A 15,884-nucleotide genomic window follows, 5' to 3' on the forward strand; every position below is an offset into this window, starting at 1 on the left:
AAAATATAAACTGCATTCTTAAGCACTCTCCTGTATTTAAATGAAATTCCTCCATTCTGCATTTGAACTGGAGAGACCAAGAATTCCCATAGCCTCTCTTACTGTGTTGAACTTCACTGACTGCAGTGTGGGAACATATCCAGCCTTGGCTTCTTAACCATGAGGATGAAAACTATGGAGACTCAGTAGAGGAATCTACTAATGTAGTTTTATCATATCTAATTAGGATATCTAATTCTTAGGGAGCACAATTAACTGATGGCAGATAAAATGGCTTATACAAGTTTTTATTAGGCCTATAAGAGAACATAGGACTAATCAGATTTCTACTGTTTTGATTTGACATTTTTCTGTCACCAAAAATTAATTCTAAATTTCAAACACTTCCTTTTGTTATTTAGGCCAGACATATAAAATTAAGCTTTTTTCTCACTGTGAAATTTGAGGCTAGAAAGAATAAAATTAGTCTTGATTTATTTCCGTTTGATTGTGGTTTCTTTTCTAAAATACAAAATGGTATGTTTTTACTTCAGTTCAATTTCAAGATAAACTGGTACTTTACTTGAATACTTTTCCTTAAGAAAAAATGGTGAAGTAATGGCAGAAAGATCCCTTTTATTGTTCCATTTTAACACTATTCACAGTTATCAAAACTTCGAACTCAACACCGGTTTTCAAGGCTAAGTATATTTATCTTGAAAACAGTGTGATTTTTGATATTAGCAAGTTACAGAACAGTATATTATTTCTAAAATTCGCACCAAATTTATGGCTTATATATTGCCAAATTATGTTTATGGGAGGATATGCTCAAACAATTCTCAAACAATACTCAAACAATTCCATAGGCCATAGAATTACAGAATCACAGAATGGCTTGGGCTGTAAATGAACTTGAGGATCAGCTAATCCCAACCTCTGATCCAGTTTCACTTCAGGCTTTGCATGTGACCACAGGCACATCCTGTTTTCCCCTTTGCCATGGCTCTCCATTAGAGATGCATTGCATCAGAGAAATTCCAGAAGAAAACACAAGCTGCACTCTTGTGTTTCAGAAGATTTTAGCATAGCTAGTTATGCTGAGCATTAGACTGTGACCACAGTTCCCACAGTGAGTACTGATGCATTTGGACTGTTCCAGGAGACCTGCTTTGCAAATAAAGTGTCTGCAGCATTATCATTTGGGAATGTATCCTGGATTCCCAGTCTCAGGGTTTAATACATTAGAGAATATTACACATTTTTTTGAAGTACAGGATTCAGTGTTGAGGCCCTAGTGAGTGTAACTCCAGCTGAAGTCACGTGTCTTCACGTGTCTATTTGCCCTCAACTGCAGTCATTCAACCCTAACAATTTCAGAATGTGCTTATTTTAAATCTGCTTTCCTTTCAATGTGCTGACAGATGCCTATTGGGGCAGGGAGAAAAGACTTGTTGGTCACCTCTGAAAGGTTCTGAAGAGGAAGTACCCAGTTCTGAAATCACAGGACATAAAAAACAGATATTTACAATCTCAATGCACCCACAGAAGGCCCTGGTGGCCATTTAGAGCCTGATCACAGCAAGGATCCTGATCAAAGAACTGATTCATCTTTCTTATTTAAGAAGAGCTGGAAAAATCTTCAATTCCCCATTGAAACTAACAAAGATTTATTTTTGTGGGTTTGAAAATACTGTGCCTAACTATGCTGGCATAGTCTAGCTAAGACAGCACAAGTTTGTTGTTGATGTGCTGTCCTCTCTTGAACTTCAAAACCTCCACAGTTATCACAGCTGCCTTTATTAACTGAAGATTCTCTCATGATTCTGATTAGGTTTTCTCCATTTGCCCTCCAGAGCAATGATAAAAAAAGAACCTGGCCATGTGTCCAAATAACTGTTCATTAATCAATTGCAGAGTATGTTCCAACAGCACTTTATATCAAAATGGGTTTTTAAATGAGTTTAAAAATGTGCAGGCCTCATTCCAGAGCCTATAAAATGAAGGAACACACGAAGTTTCTCAAAGAGTGTAGAAAAATCCATGCATCCCCAATCCCTTTCTCATGGTAACACTTCCCAGTCAGCTGGAGTGTTCCTCAGAGTCCTTTCATTTAGGTATGTCACCACAGAGGCTAGAAAGGTTTGTTTCATGGATTGCCATCAGGTATGGGACTGTAAAAGGGAAGAAATACAGAGCTAGATGCTTCACACTCCCTAGAAAATAAAATGCTCTAAAATATATATAAAACCCAGAGAAGGAAATAGACTACAAGACTTAAGAAGTCCCTTTATTTAATTCCCCCTATAAAGGGCACAGTGATCCAATTTTAGCCCTAGCAAAGTCTGTAAATTATTCTCTTCTAAACCAGAATTTGAAGCCTAGAAGTTGCAGGCAATTTGGCATCTGAAATAGACTAGAATTAGCCAAGGCCAGGTGTTTTGTGCCTTCTTAGTGTCACTCTTCATCAGTCCACTTCCTCTAGTGTTGCAAAAACAAGATTCAAACTGCCACATCATTTAAACCTCATCATAAACTAGTATCTTGCATTTGTACTCTGATAGCTTCATTATATCACATCTGCATGACTGACTTCTAATTATGTGCAATATAACTTAGTTATTAGTCTGCAGGGAGAATGAAAAAAAGATGTTCCTCTCAGAGGCTGGGGGGTTTTTGCCATTCTGTTAAAAAGAGACTTAATATCAAAGAGAATGTGATTCCCAGTGCTCAGCAAGAACTTGCACTTTTTCTTGTCTCCTGGAGGTCAAAATAAGCTTTGTGCCATTGCAACAGTAATCAGCACTTTCATAAAAACTACTCCAAATAATAAGCATTTGAATTAAAGACAGATTTTTAGATGATTTAGATGAGATGTTTTAAAGGTTGAGGGATATTTTGCAGAAATCTCATTGAAAGTTTTGATATTTTTAATCGTGGAAAAAAATTTCATTTTGATTCATGTTTGCATGAAAATCTATTCTGAAACATTAAAAATGAGCTCCTAACAAATGCCAGCATTGTCTATTATAGATTTGAAAATCTGAGTTTTTGAGACAGAAATAGAATGGAAAGGACTTGCCAATGGTGCTACATCCTCCATGGAGAGCCATGGAAACGCTGAATAGATTGTGATCGTGCAAGCCGGGTTTTCTCTCATGTCTGTATTTGCTCTTAATCTCATTGCAGATGTCACAATCACTAACTTGTGCTTCTGGATGTGTTTGTTGCAGGGTCCTCCAGGTCCACCAGGTCTGCAGGGTCCTGTTGGAGCCCCGGGTATAGCTGTAAGTAGCTCCTGCAGAGCCACCCCAACCTTGCTCGACTCAGCTGACACTGACTTCTTTGGACTGTTTGCTCCTCACTCAGGAATAGATTTCAAAACACCACTAACAGTTCTGTCCTGCCCACTGCCCTGCAGTTCTTTATTGTAAACAAGCCTGCATGGATGTTACTGTATGGCAGATTTACAGCAGGGCAATAATTTGGCAAAATTATTAAAAATAAATTATGCAAACAGTGAATGGTGGCCATCCTTTCAGTGGACTTGTTTGGTGGTGTGTTTGGCAGCTCAGTACAGATGCAGTTAAAACAGTGTCTCTTTATAAAATACACCTGATACCAAGTGAATTAATTCTTACTTTTATTTAAAAGGCTCTGAATCCTTTTACCCTGAATATTGGTAGAACTCTTTGCTACTCATATTTACATAGGTATTCAACAGCTAGAATGTTTATGAAGATGTGATAGAGAGGGGGAATTCAGGGAAAATTTTTGTGAGAAATGCAGCACTCATATTAAACCAGAGCATGTGCTGGCATTCTGTTTGTGGAACAGACTTCATCCAGCCATGATTGTGAACGTGCATTTGTAAAGACACTTGCTGTAGTTCTGAGCCCTTTTGTAGTTGTTTTCCAGTCATTTCCATGCAGCTTTTCCTGTTGTTATTATCAGAGCTTTGATCATTTTGCTCTTCATTGTTTCCAAACAGGGAGGTGATGGAGAGCCAGGCCCAAGAGGTCAGCAAGGGATGTTTGGGCAAAAAGGTGATGAAGGTCCTCGAGGCTTTCCTGGACCCCCAGGCCCTATTGGTTTACAGGTAAATTCCTTTATTATTTTACCTTACATCTGTAAGAACACCAATTTCTATGTCAGAAACTGAATGACTCCTGTCTTCTGTTAAATAAATGATAGAACCAGTTAATTAGAACTAAAAGATTATGGGGTTCATGCATAAACAACAAATTTAATGCTGCAGGACTTTATATATATATATGTATATCAGATATATCATAGCATAAATTATCCAGACTCCCACCTGAGCTCTGAATAATTCTGGCAATGTTTTTAAAATCACCTATTTTAGTATTTCTGTGTGAGTTTCTTGGTTTTTCTTTTTCCCTCAAATTTATTGTGTCACCTAGTTTAAGCATTCTAGGACTACCTATACATTTACTATAATATGAAAAACTCCTTTCCCTTTCTTTCCATTTTAATGCAAATAGGTCTTTTTCTTCTTTTTTCACCATCCTGCCCCCTCCAAGTCCACAAGTTTGATGTGTAGATCTGACTTACATTCTTTCATATTGATTTAGAACTAATAATTTATACTTATAGTTTTCTTCTCTGTGTTTAATTTTAGGGTCTGCCTGGCCCACCAGGTGAAAAAGGTGAAAATGGTGATGTGGGCCCAATGGTAAGACTTCTTCCCCACTGGTCACTCTGAAGGACATAAATGTTCTCCATATATTATTGTCATTTTTCTATAGCTCACTATTTGATAAGATACTCCTGAATTTAGTATGAAACATTTTGTGTAACATAAACTCTCTCTGGGATTTACTTTGCTTTCCCTCATCTATCCCCTCATCATTAATATCATTTATGTATACAAGATTTATGTAACATGAAAAAATACTGAAAAATAGATAGCAAAGCAGATGCTCTGTGTGCCTGAGACAGGACAGTGACAATCAGGTTCAGGAAAGGGAAAATAGATGCCACTGCACCTGAGCCTGGAACTGCCTTCCTGAAGTTCAGGCCATTGTTATTAACATACAGTGTCAGGTACTTGCAGGCCAGAAGATGGTAAACACTGGCTCTGTTTAATTTCCTTGGGTGATGCTCTTTCCAGCTGTTTCTCCTGCTGACAGAATGCCCTGTGGCCTGTTCCTGACTGCCATGTAAACTCTCTACTCTAGACATTTGCCTCCAGCTCCCTGTGCCAAGTCTGGATGCTTCACTCCTGCCCATCTGCAGGCACCATGGTGTAGTTCTGGCCCAGGGCAGGGCTGTCACAGACACTTGAGCTGCTCCAGGTCTCTGTCAGTGGGATGGGCATGCAGGGAGCCTGTAGGGAAAGAGCCAGTCCTCAGGGGGTTTTAAGCACTGGGTCATGTCCAGCTCAGGTACTGAGTGTGTGACACAGCCTGGGCCTCCTGTCACCTTGTGAACTCACCCAGCAGGCACCAATCTGGCCCTGCTGTGCACCTGATGCATGGTGAAGATTAAAAGCTCTCTACAGATTGAGTATATTGTTTTTCATTGGTCAGAAATTCTTCATGGTTGTTCTATGATTCTGGTATCACCTTGTCTCTTTGATACAGGGTCCACCTGGCCCACCAGGTCCAAGAGGTCCCCAGGGTCCTAATGGAGCTGATGTAAGAATCTAGTTTTTTGTCTTGCTAATTGAGAAATAAGCACTCTATGTTGGATAACCATATTTGGAATAACAAATATCTTTTATCACTATAGGGTCCTCAAGGCCCCCCAGGCTCAATTGGCTCTGTTGGAGGTGTTGGTGAAAAGGTGAGTGTGGATGGAAACCCCCTAGAAAGAGAAAACATTGGAATAGGAATGCTATATGACATTCATTCATTAAAATTATTTTCATTGCTATTTTCAGTTCTTTATTCAGAAAATTTTCTGCCAGGATGTGGAATGAGTTTATTTGGGATTTGTTATTTTCATATTTTACCCAAGGAACATGCCAGATTGTTCTTCCTTGTTCTTAAAGGAAAGATGAGTTATGCAGATGATGTGATTTATTTGAAGCAACAGAGTAAATTATTACATAGTTCTGAGCAAGCAAAAAGTTCAAAATAGAGTCTTAAAATGCTTGTTTATATTTATTTTATCATGCTGCATGACCTTGACCACGTCACCTATATAAGCCTAAAAGTATTTTGCTGTGATGTTACAGATTTAACATTAATTTTTTCCTGAATTTTGGAATGGGAAAGAAGATTCTGAGTGGAGCATAAGATAGAGAAAACAAAATAGAAATATATTTATATTTAGGCCACAATATAAATTGCTTATTGAGAAACTATGTAGGTTGCTCTTGAGTATTTAATGATTTGCCACAGATAATCACATATATTCAAAGAAACACTGATGATAGTGAATCCTAGAAAAGCCATCTCTAGGAATGTCACTACTGGTAGTTTTTCAGAAAGCTTTCCATATTGTTAACTTTTCAGAACATGAAGCAAGATTTCCCTTTTTCTAACTAAAATGGTCTTTTAAAAGAATCTTCATGTTTCATGTTCTTCATGTTTTGTTTTTTTTCCTACATGCCCAACAACTAAATCACTTGCCAGTGCTTATGATAAAATAATATAATATTTGGTTTGATGGAGAAATATCCTGCTTTGTCTCCCTTATTGTCCTTTGACACCAGAGGGTACTGATCCCAAACAGATGTCACTGTGCCAAGCTGGCAGTGCTTCACTGCAGTGCTTCTTTCTTAGGATGTGGCTCTAAGCACCAGCTCACCTCCTGGGAGCAGCAGCATTCTGCTGTTTTCAATCTTTTTTCCCCAAAATTACACAAGATACACAAAAAATGATCCTCTTCTGCTTGACTGCATTATTAACAGGCTTCTAATGTCCCAAGTTCATGACATTTTCATCCCATCTACTTTTAAAAGGATCTTAGCCTCATGAAGGGCTGCAAGATTTGTTTTTTTCCCTCTGGGAAGAGTACCAAAAATGTGACACAATCTAAGAGTTAAGAGTAATAAAAAGTTACTAGGAAATTAGAGTCTGTATGTCAGTGGAATACAGAAAATAATAGGCATTGTGGGAAGAAAAGATTTTCCTGTGACTACCACTGAGAAAAATGTGAATTATGAGAACATTTGGGGTAGCACCCAATTATATTCAGGGTTTTAAAAAACCCCACCTTGTATAATATTGTGGCCCATTGAACTTGGTAGGAATTTTGTCATTGATTTCAGTCACTTCTTTAATTTTCAGTATTGCATGATCAAATTATATTCCAGTCATTTTCAAAACACATAGCCTTATACTGAACTCCTTCCTCCTTTGTTTCTCCCTACAACTCATCTGTGAGATTTAGAATCACTGTTTGTGATGATTAGGCCATGAAATTTAATTCAAGAACATAAAGTTCAGACTGCTTATCATTTGGTTGTCATTTTTTATTTCCTCTAGCTTATATTCCATATTCTCTCTATTCACAAAGGGAAGCTTCCAAGTGTATTTTTTTGGAAGTTTATAATAATTGTAATTACTTTCCTCCCTTCTCCTCCTCAGGTTTTAGTGCATGCCACGGTGTTTTCCTTGTTAGGATATCTTCCTTCTTAATTTCAGTGCCATTTAATGAGATTTCAAGCTGAGATATCATCAGGAGTTGTTTTGTCAGGGGGAGCTGCAAGGGGAGGACAGGTCATGCTTTTAAACAAAACATGCATTTTTTCCTTTCCTTTTCTTCCCACACATTTTTCCCCCCAATGTTTTTCTTATTATGTCAGCATGCTTTGGCCTCTGCACCCCTTTCAGGAAAGACACACCATACTACAGATAATTCAATGCAGTTAGTGTAGAATGTGGAAAAACATTTTGGCACCATCCCTACCACTGTTGAGAAGTAGGTTTGCTCGCTTGCATATTTTAATGGTTTGACTAGGAGATGTTTTTGCATTAATACAGGAGTTTCAAAGCCCCCTTATCTTCTGGCAGAGATAAACAATTTTTGTCACACTTAGTGCCATGCATTTTTAACTAGCTTGTTGTTTGCCCTGCTCTGCACACAAGGGCCTGAATGTTCAAAGGCATCAGTGCTGCAAATGTTCCTGTAGCCCTGCATTATTAATGCAGTAACCTCCACCAGGGCCTGGCAGCCTGACACTCAGCAGAGCCATTAAATGCAGCTGCCACACCGACAGCAGTCGCTTTCTTCTGCTCTTAATTAAGAAAAATGGAAAACCAAAATGTACCTACAGATGCTTATCTCTAATCTGATATCAAAGGTCTAACGTGCAGATATTCTAAATTGCTCATGACTTCTCTAACCTGTGTCTTAGTATCTACATAAGAATTTACAACAGAAGGGAAATAGATCAAGTAATTTACATTACTTCCACAAAACCAAATTAAATAAATTTGCCTTTCCAATTTAGATTAATTTGTGATAACTGCACTGAGCACTGTGCTGTTCTTGTACCCCTTCTCCCTTCCACAGCCTGTTATAAACCACCAGAGTTGGAGAGCAATGCAACCCCAGCATCTGCAGAACCTAAGCATTCATTCTGTAGCCTCTCAGAGTTCAGACCTGGTTTATATGAAAAAGTCTGGTGCTAGAAAACCACTACACTCATCTGGGTTTAAATTTCTTCCTATTATATTGTTCTAAAAAACTTTCCAAAGTAGTACACTAATAAGGAGTCCAACACAGTAAACAAGTGAGATCAATAGTTCTCATGCTAAATCATTGATTTATACTGCAGGTGGAAGTGAGATGACAGAATCAATTGAGTATCCTGGCTCTTAGTTTAGAAACATGTTTGATAAGTGTTCACAGAAATTTTATGTGTGCCTATCATTTTCACACACGTATGTGTAGACACTGCTAAGGTACCTAATCAAGGTGTGTCTGCAACAGTTTAGGCTACCTGAATATCCATCCTAACAAATTACTTTTAATAACTTTACATTACCTACTGACTGCGATGTTTTTCTCATCGTTCTCCATCTCTCCAACATGCTTGTAAACAAGAGCCCCCCAAGAAAACACAGCCTTAGAATTTCTCTCAATTAAATTTATTTCTCCACAGAGCCATTATATATAACACATATGGATACCTTTCCAAAGGGATTCTCTTCTAGAGTTATAACATCTCTTTTATTTTTTTTTTTTTGTTTGTTTTGTGAGAATGGCAAAAAGGAGCAAAACTAACTTCACTAACCAGTCAGTTACAAAGTTGCCTCTAATTGTTAGAAAATGAAACACCATGTCCCAGAATTTAACCAAAAGGTGGCAGCCTTCTATCCACTATCTGTGCTTTGTATGGACAGTTCTCTAGAATTGATCATAAGGAAAAAAACATTTTTTAAACCTTTAAACTTTTAAATAATGTTTTTTAAATGTTAACTTTCAAAGTCCTTTGCCTAACTTGGTAGAAACCATTCTGCTTGCTTAATCCAAGGAGGTTCAGAATTAGGCAAGTCTGCAAAATGACATGACCCTTTCCTGTTCAAGGTGTCTGTCTTCTTTTTGAAATTCTGTCAGAGGAAGGCTTTGCCTAAGAAAGACCACAGTAACTTTTAAAAGATCTGAGCTGCTAACAAAAGAGAGGAAAATCTCCAGAGATGGAATAAATCTATTATTAGATCATAAAATCTGTTTCCCAACAGAACATGAAATATTTCCCATGGAGAAGGTGCATCAGATTCTGAATTAATGCCATTGTCACTAAAAATGAAGAGAAAGACAAGGGCCAACAAGAGCTTTAGATTACACAGGTTTCAGTAGCTATAAATATGCACTCTGTAAATATATAACAGTTACGATCTTCTCTATCAAAACACTGTTTAACTCCCTTAACAGTTATCTAAACCAAATATAGAATTTCATAGTACCTAATACTTGAAATATAGAAATCACTGTCAGATAAAACAAGGACTGCATACATGGAAGAGGCACATTTTTAGTAGACAAATGATATAGAAATATTAATGTGAGATTAAAATTTAACTGGTCTCATCTTTCACAAATGCCCTTTAAGGGAACATCTTGACATTTTCTAGCCCTTCCAATTTCTCTGTTTTCCACGCTGCTGCTTGCTGGGGAGCTGCTGTGCACAGAGCCATGACAGTGTGTGCTGGAGTAGGCACCCCCAGTGCTCCCCTGTGCTCCCAAGTGAGGGTCAGAGGGAGCCCAGTGTAGCATGATAGAATGAAGATGTGTTTATCAACAGGAAGAGTGAGAATTGTATTACAAATTAAATGTGGATCATCATAAATTACAGTATATTAGGCACAAAGGCAGAAAAGAACTGTCTCTGTGAGAAGCTGCCAAGGGGATTACACTGCACAAGTGCCTGTCAGCAAAGACTGAGCACAAAGAGTACAATCAGTGCTCCTAAGTTACTGTTTGATTTTGTCCTGCCATGGGCTCACCTTTGGAAAAGATCTATATAGTGGACTCTGTGGATATAGTATGGTTACTAACTGGAATAACATATTTTTGCTGATACCAGACTTAATGTTCTGTTGCTGCAAAAATCTCTTTGATTGATAACAGGCATGTACAAAACCCCAGTGCTAATGATGCTGCAGACTCAGTAAATGCTATGCAGAGAATAAGCAAATTATTATGAATTTTCCTAGAAAACATACTTAATGCTTATTGACCTGAAGCATCCATTACAGGTTTGGTTTTGTTTTAAAATGAATGCTACATCACAGAAGTGACTTAATATTAAACACTAAAAGGGATCATTAATTTTTGTGGTTGCTACAAATTTAAGTATATCTGATAAAACATACCAGAATTTCTAAAGGCACATTCACCCTTTAATAGAGGCCTTTTTAAAGGGCATTTTAATACTGCTCCTAAAATGTTGGTTGTCTGTTAATTATCCCAGTCTGGAATTCAGTTGAGGGGTACTGAAATATTTTCCTTTAATCTAATGAAATATTTGCACTGAGCCAAATTCTGGTCCCAGTGAGGTTATCATGCTGCCATGACCTTCTCTGAGAAATAGTTCAGTATCTACACCATAAGTTTCAGTTTAAAATTGTATTTTATGATTTTACAATTTTATACTGACCATGTGGAAATGACAGACATGCATGAATTAACTGAAATGTACAATGAAGAGGGGCATGCAGGTCACACAGGTTAGGAAAGATACACAAATTCATTCCAATTCTATGAATCCAGTAAATGATTGGGTAACATGCATTTTCAGCACTGAACTACTCTTGTTCATAGATGTAATTATTGATAGCATTCCTTTGGTTTGGAAAAAGAATATATTTGGGGGGAAAATTTCCCCCATTAGCAGTTGGATTGAAAAATCCTTTGGGATAAGAGTATGTATTTCTTATCTAAGCAGTCCATAACAATCACGAAGCATATTCTGTTATCCTTCCATGATTTGTGTCTCTGTGATGCTAATAACTAAATATTCTACTAGCAGAAGAGTTTTCTATAAAAGTTTATGAATCAGACCACTGAGCTAGAAAATAATTGGTCATAACTAATCTTTAAAATGAAGAATTGAAAAGCCAGCCCTTGAGATAACACTGTGTATTAGCTCAGAAAGAGACTGAATTATCTTAAATGTTCACTTAATAGTGCACAATCTTTGACCTGCACAGATTTTCTTTTCATATGGTATCATACTGAAAGCCATCTGCTTCACAAAATAAATTCCATCACTGGTAAATACACAGCACACCCTCTGTAGCCTGTGGAGGAAGTTTTTATAACTGATGCTATTATTTCATCCTTAGGTTTTTTTAATATAACTTTTTCTTCTTCTAACAGTAGCTATAGCAATAATCACAAACAGGAAATTTGCAGTATATGGGATAATAAAGGGGAACATCTTCCAAAGCCCAAAAGAAAATTTAGTCTCCCTGGCTCAAGAAAATATTAGTTTGATGTATTATCTCTCAAATTTCAGACTCCAGTTCTGCAAAACCATATACATAACTCAACCCCCTCTAGGTAGACCAAATAAAAAACAGTTCTTATAAACTGTTTACATAAATAACATGGAAAGAATATGCAATACCAGAAGTTAAGAAATATTCACTCTAATGACTCATAAGTTTATTTTTATGCATCTATAGGGTGAGCCTGGAGAAGCTGGTAACCCTGGACCTCCTGGAGAATCTGGAACAGCTGTGAGTATTTTGTTGTCTTATCATAAACATTTATTGTGGTGAACTGAGGTATTTGGCAGTGCTTGCTTTGGTAAGTATGCCTTTCCTCAAGATCATTTGTGTACTTTTGTATGTTTTCTTAGAATTTTCAGTGAAGAACTTACACCTTTAAATTTGTTTCCATATAATCATATCCATATCTTGTACTAATGGAAGATGGAGACTTCCCAAAAGAATATCTGTTTTTCCCCTCCATAAGTATTAACTTTGGCTTGTGTGTTTTTCATTCTAGAAACAGTTTACTGTTGCAAACTAGGTACAGAATTTGGCACCTGACCTGAGACATCCTAATTTGCCACTCACATGCCAGTATTTATTGAGGAGTAACATGGCCCTTGTCTAAAAATGAGTTTGCCATTGTGATCCTTTTTTTGGCCATTCCATTTCCAGATAACATTTTTGTGTTTATGTGTTTTCCACAGGGTCCAAAAGGCGAAAGGGGAGAAAAAGGTGAAGCTGGTCCACCTGGAGCAGCTGGACCACCAGGTGCTAAAGGACCCCCAGGTGATGATGGGCCTAAGGGTAACCCAGTAAGTGAGCTTCATAATTCTAACCTAAAAAACACTGTGAAGCATTGCTGAAGCTGTGTGAATATAGAACCATAGCATTTCCTACAACTGCACTATGTTCATTATATGCTTCATAAAAGATTTGTGATGAGTGCTATCTGCTTAGCAATGGATAACACATTCCTTATTTTTTTCCTGATGTATCTAGGGCCCAGTTGGTTTTCCTGGAGATCCTGGTCCTCCTGGGGAACCTGGTCCAGCTGTAAGTATATCTTAAAAATAGTTTTAGGTCCTAATCTTAGTTTGCACTTAATTCTAGTTGACCCTGTCTGTTTCTTGTCTGGGGATGAGCTCTTGCCTGTGAAATCCATCGTTTTTCTGCTCACGCATTTCTCGAGGCTTAAAAATGTTTAGAAATATTTTTAAAATTTTGAAAAATAATGTCCTTGGAAAATGCTTTGTAGAAAAATAATGCTTTTATATTCATATATGAGAGTTAGTGACTTAAATTAGCTGAATTTTTAATTTTGTATATTTTCCTTTAATTCTGTAGGGTCAAGATGGTGGTGGTGGAGAGAAGGGTGAAGATGGTGATCCTGGCCAACCGGTGAGATTTTTCTCTCATTTTATTTTACCTGCATGATGTCTCTGATAGTAAGAAAGTATCTTTTGCCAAATCAGTGGTTTCTATGCAGACACACTAAAAAATATTTTCAGAGTGGATGCTTTTTCTATTACACTGAAAAACAACTATTTATTTCCTTGCAGAGGTAGAACTGCCCATATTAGAGTAACACAATTAAGCAAGAGCTCAATTTCCTTTAGAAGTAGTGAGTGTTAAAGGAGTTGTGCTGGAGCTGCTGAGGAGCACTAAAAATAGAGCAGATCTGAGCATAAGAAAGAAATGCTGCTGACAAATAATCTTCATTAGCTGAACTAATGAAATTAAGCCAAGATCTTAAGCAGTATCTGAGCAATATCCATATTAAGCATCAAAGTTCTGTGTCTGTAGATTCTGTCCACTGAAAGGGGCTAAAATGGCAGATGTCCATGGTTTTTAATAAAGATGAGAACTTCATCCTTCATTACTGCTAAGTTTTTAATTTTCTGTTGCAGGGTCCACCAGGTCCTTCAGGTGAAGCTGGCCCACCTGGTCCTCCTGGGAAAAGGGTAAGGAATATCTCATGTTCTCTTGTATTCTTCTCCTTCTGAGAAACCATGTCCTAGAGAATTTCACCTACTTGTTCCATGCTGGGACACTCATATATGATGTGTATAGTTTCTTTTAAGTAATGTAATGGGAGAAATGAAAAAACAGAAACAGCAGAGAAAGCCCTTTAACATGACTAACACAGAATATAAGAACAAAAATACATAGGGAAGAATGTATTGCTTACCCATAGAGATGCTTTTTCTTTTCACTCAAGACTTCAGTGTCTCATGAATCAGTCTGCTAACAGGAGTGAGTTGGTATGACAGTAATAGCAGACATCATCTTTTCATAATTCCAATGCAGCTACTGTGCAAAACTATGTCATCTCCTCTGCATACAAAATTAACAGGCAGATATTTCTGTAACTCATGAAGCTATTCTATTATTTCTAAAGCCTTTGAAGGTTCACAGGCTTTACAACTACAGCTAATCAAACCCAGTAAATAATGTTGCAGTCATAGAACTGTAGTAGATGCATCAACCCTTAGGTCTGCTTCAGAGAGCAATTAGATGCAGTTTTTAGACTTTAAAAAACAGAAAAATTGGCATTATTAAATGTGAGCTGAGAATTATTTAACAAAATATGTTAAATTGCTTGATTTAATGGGCTTGAGTGAACTGACATGCCTAATTAGTTTTATTTATTTTACACAGTAATCTATTTGCTCCACCAACATCCAAAGTATTTATAATATTCTAAATGATTATGGTAGCATTAGCAACCTTATCACTAAAACTGAAATATGGCTCAATTGAATATTAGCAATTAGTATGTTTGCTTGACATCAAATTAAAACTTCCTGCTTTATTATACAGAAAGGCAATAGCTCACTCCTCACAGATGGGCTATATTCTATCTGATTGTAACAGGACAAAAACCCCAATTTCAAAGCACAAATTTGATGCTACCTGTGGTTTGACACATTTCCATTTTAGGGAAAATGCATGGCTAAATATTGCAATGTAGTCCCTTCCTGAATTTTGAAGAAAACATTTTATAGAATCAGATTCTACATTATTTGAGAATGTTTCAAATTTGTAGGGAATCTTTATTATATTGGTGTTACACCAGAAAAAAACAGAGAAAGATTGAAAGATTCATACTTAGCTGGAAAAAATGCTTTTCATTAGTCTTCATCACTTATGTGGTAGAATCAATTTCAAGAAAAAGCCAAACAAAAGTCTTTTAACTTGGATGGAGGTCACAGTTTCAGCAGTAATATTGCTGTCTAGGAGGTACAGCTCTGGCTATACTACTAGAAACAATATTCCACCCCATTTTCTGTATTTCTGTCTCCAAAATAACAAGGTGGCAGAGCTCAGAATTCATATTTTTAATTAAAGGCTCTTGAAATCCTCAACAGTAGGCTCCTTATTTATTTTGAATTCATTTTCATTCCCTCTTCTATTCTATTTTGTAACTGACCTGACCTCAGTTTTACTGCCCAGTTTTCTGAAGTCATGTTTATTACCAGGTGTCAGAGTTTTGAGCACTCTCTGTTTAGTTACAGAGTTAAAAAGTTTCCTCAGCCCTCCCTGGGAAGCAAATTCTAGTGAAAGACATGGACATAAATCATTTTTCCACTGTATCTAAGAAATTTATAAGCCAAAACCATAATCTACAAAGGGTGACATTTGTAACATAGTAATTGATAAAGTCTTTTAATTTTTTTAAATCATTAAATAGTAATTATTATTTTACATATTATGACTTCTTAAATAATCTGTGCATGCATCAGATCAGAAAAATGCATGCTCAGAAGGCTTTATACATCAATGTAGTTTAGCTTCAAGTAATTGTAGTAATTCTGGCTGCTAATTTAGAAGCAGAGATAGAGACCGAACCCCTCTACAGTTATGTTGTTATTATTATTTTTCTGAAACTTATCCCTTGCTTTTCTTTTGGGATTACTTCTTTTTGGTTTGTCACACAGTAGTGGGTAACATTGCTAGTTTGAATTCATCGATTTCCATCTGAAAAAT

The 15,884-nt window shown here is 36.9% G+C and overlaps 1 protein-coding gene across 2 annotated transcripts in view; it reads left to right on the forward strand.

The window, feature by feature from the left end:
- Window positions 1-15,884, forward strand: part of COL11A1 (collagen type XI alpha 1 chain) — a 128,171-nt gene that overhangs the window by 97,771 nt on the left and 14,516 nt on the right. For both annotated transcript variants that reach the window (XM_079314065.1, XM_079314064.1), the window contains 10 exons: window positions 3,213-3,266; window positions 3,971-4,078; window positions 4,622-4,675; window positions 5,586-5,639; window positions 5,734-5,787; window positions 12,087-12,140; window positions 12,602-12,709; window positions 12,897-12,950; window positions 13,242-13,295; window positions 13,805-13,858. In XM_079314065.1, the coding sequence (XP_079170191.1) occupies window positions 3,213-3,266; window positions 3,971-4,078; window positions 4,622-4,675; window positions 5,586-5,639; window positions 5,734-5,787; window positions 12,087-12,140; window positions 12,602-12,709; window positions 12,897-12,950; window positions 13,242-13,295; window positions 13,805-13,858 (648 nt within the window). The remainder of the gene's footprint in view (window positions 1-3,212; window positions 3,267-3,970; window positions 4,079-4,621; window positions 4,676-5,585; window positions 5,640-5,733; window positions 5,788-12,086; window positions 12,141-12,601; window positions 12,710-12,896; window positions 12,951-13,241; window positions 13,296-13,804; window positions 13,859-15,884) is intronic.

This window comes from Erithacus rubecula, assembly GCF_903797595.1.
Source record: "Erithacus rubecula genome assembly, chromosome: 10".
NCBI classification, from domain to species: domain Eukaryota; kingdom Metazoa; phylum Chordata; class Aves; order Passeriformes; family Muscicapidae; genus Erithacus; species Erithacus rubecula.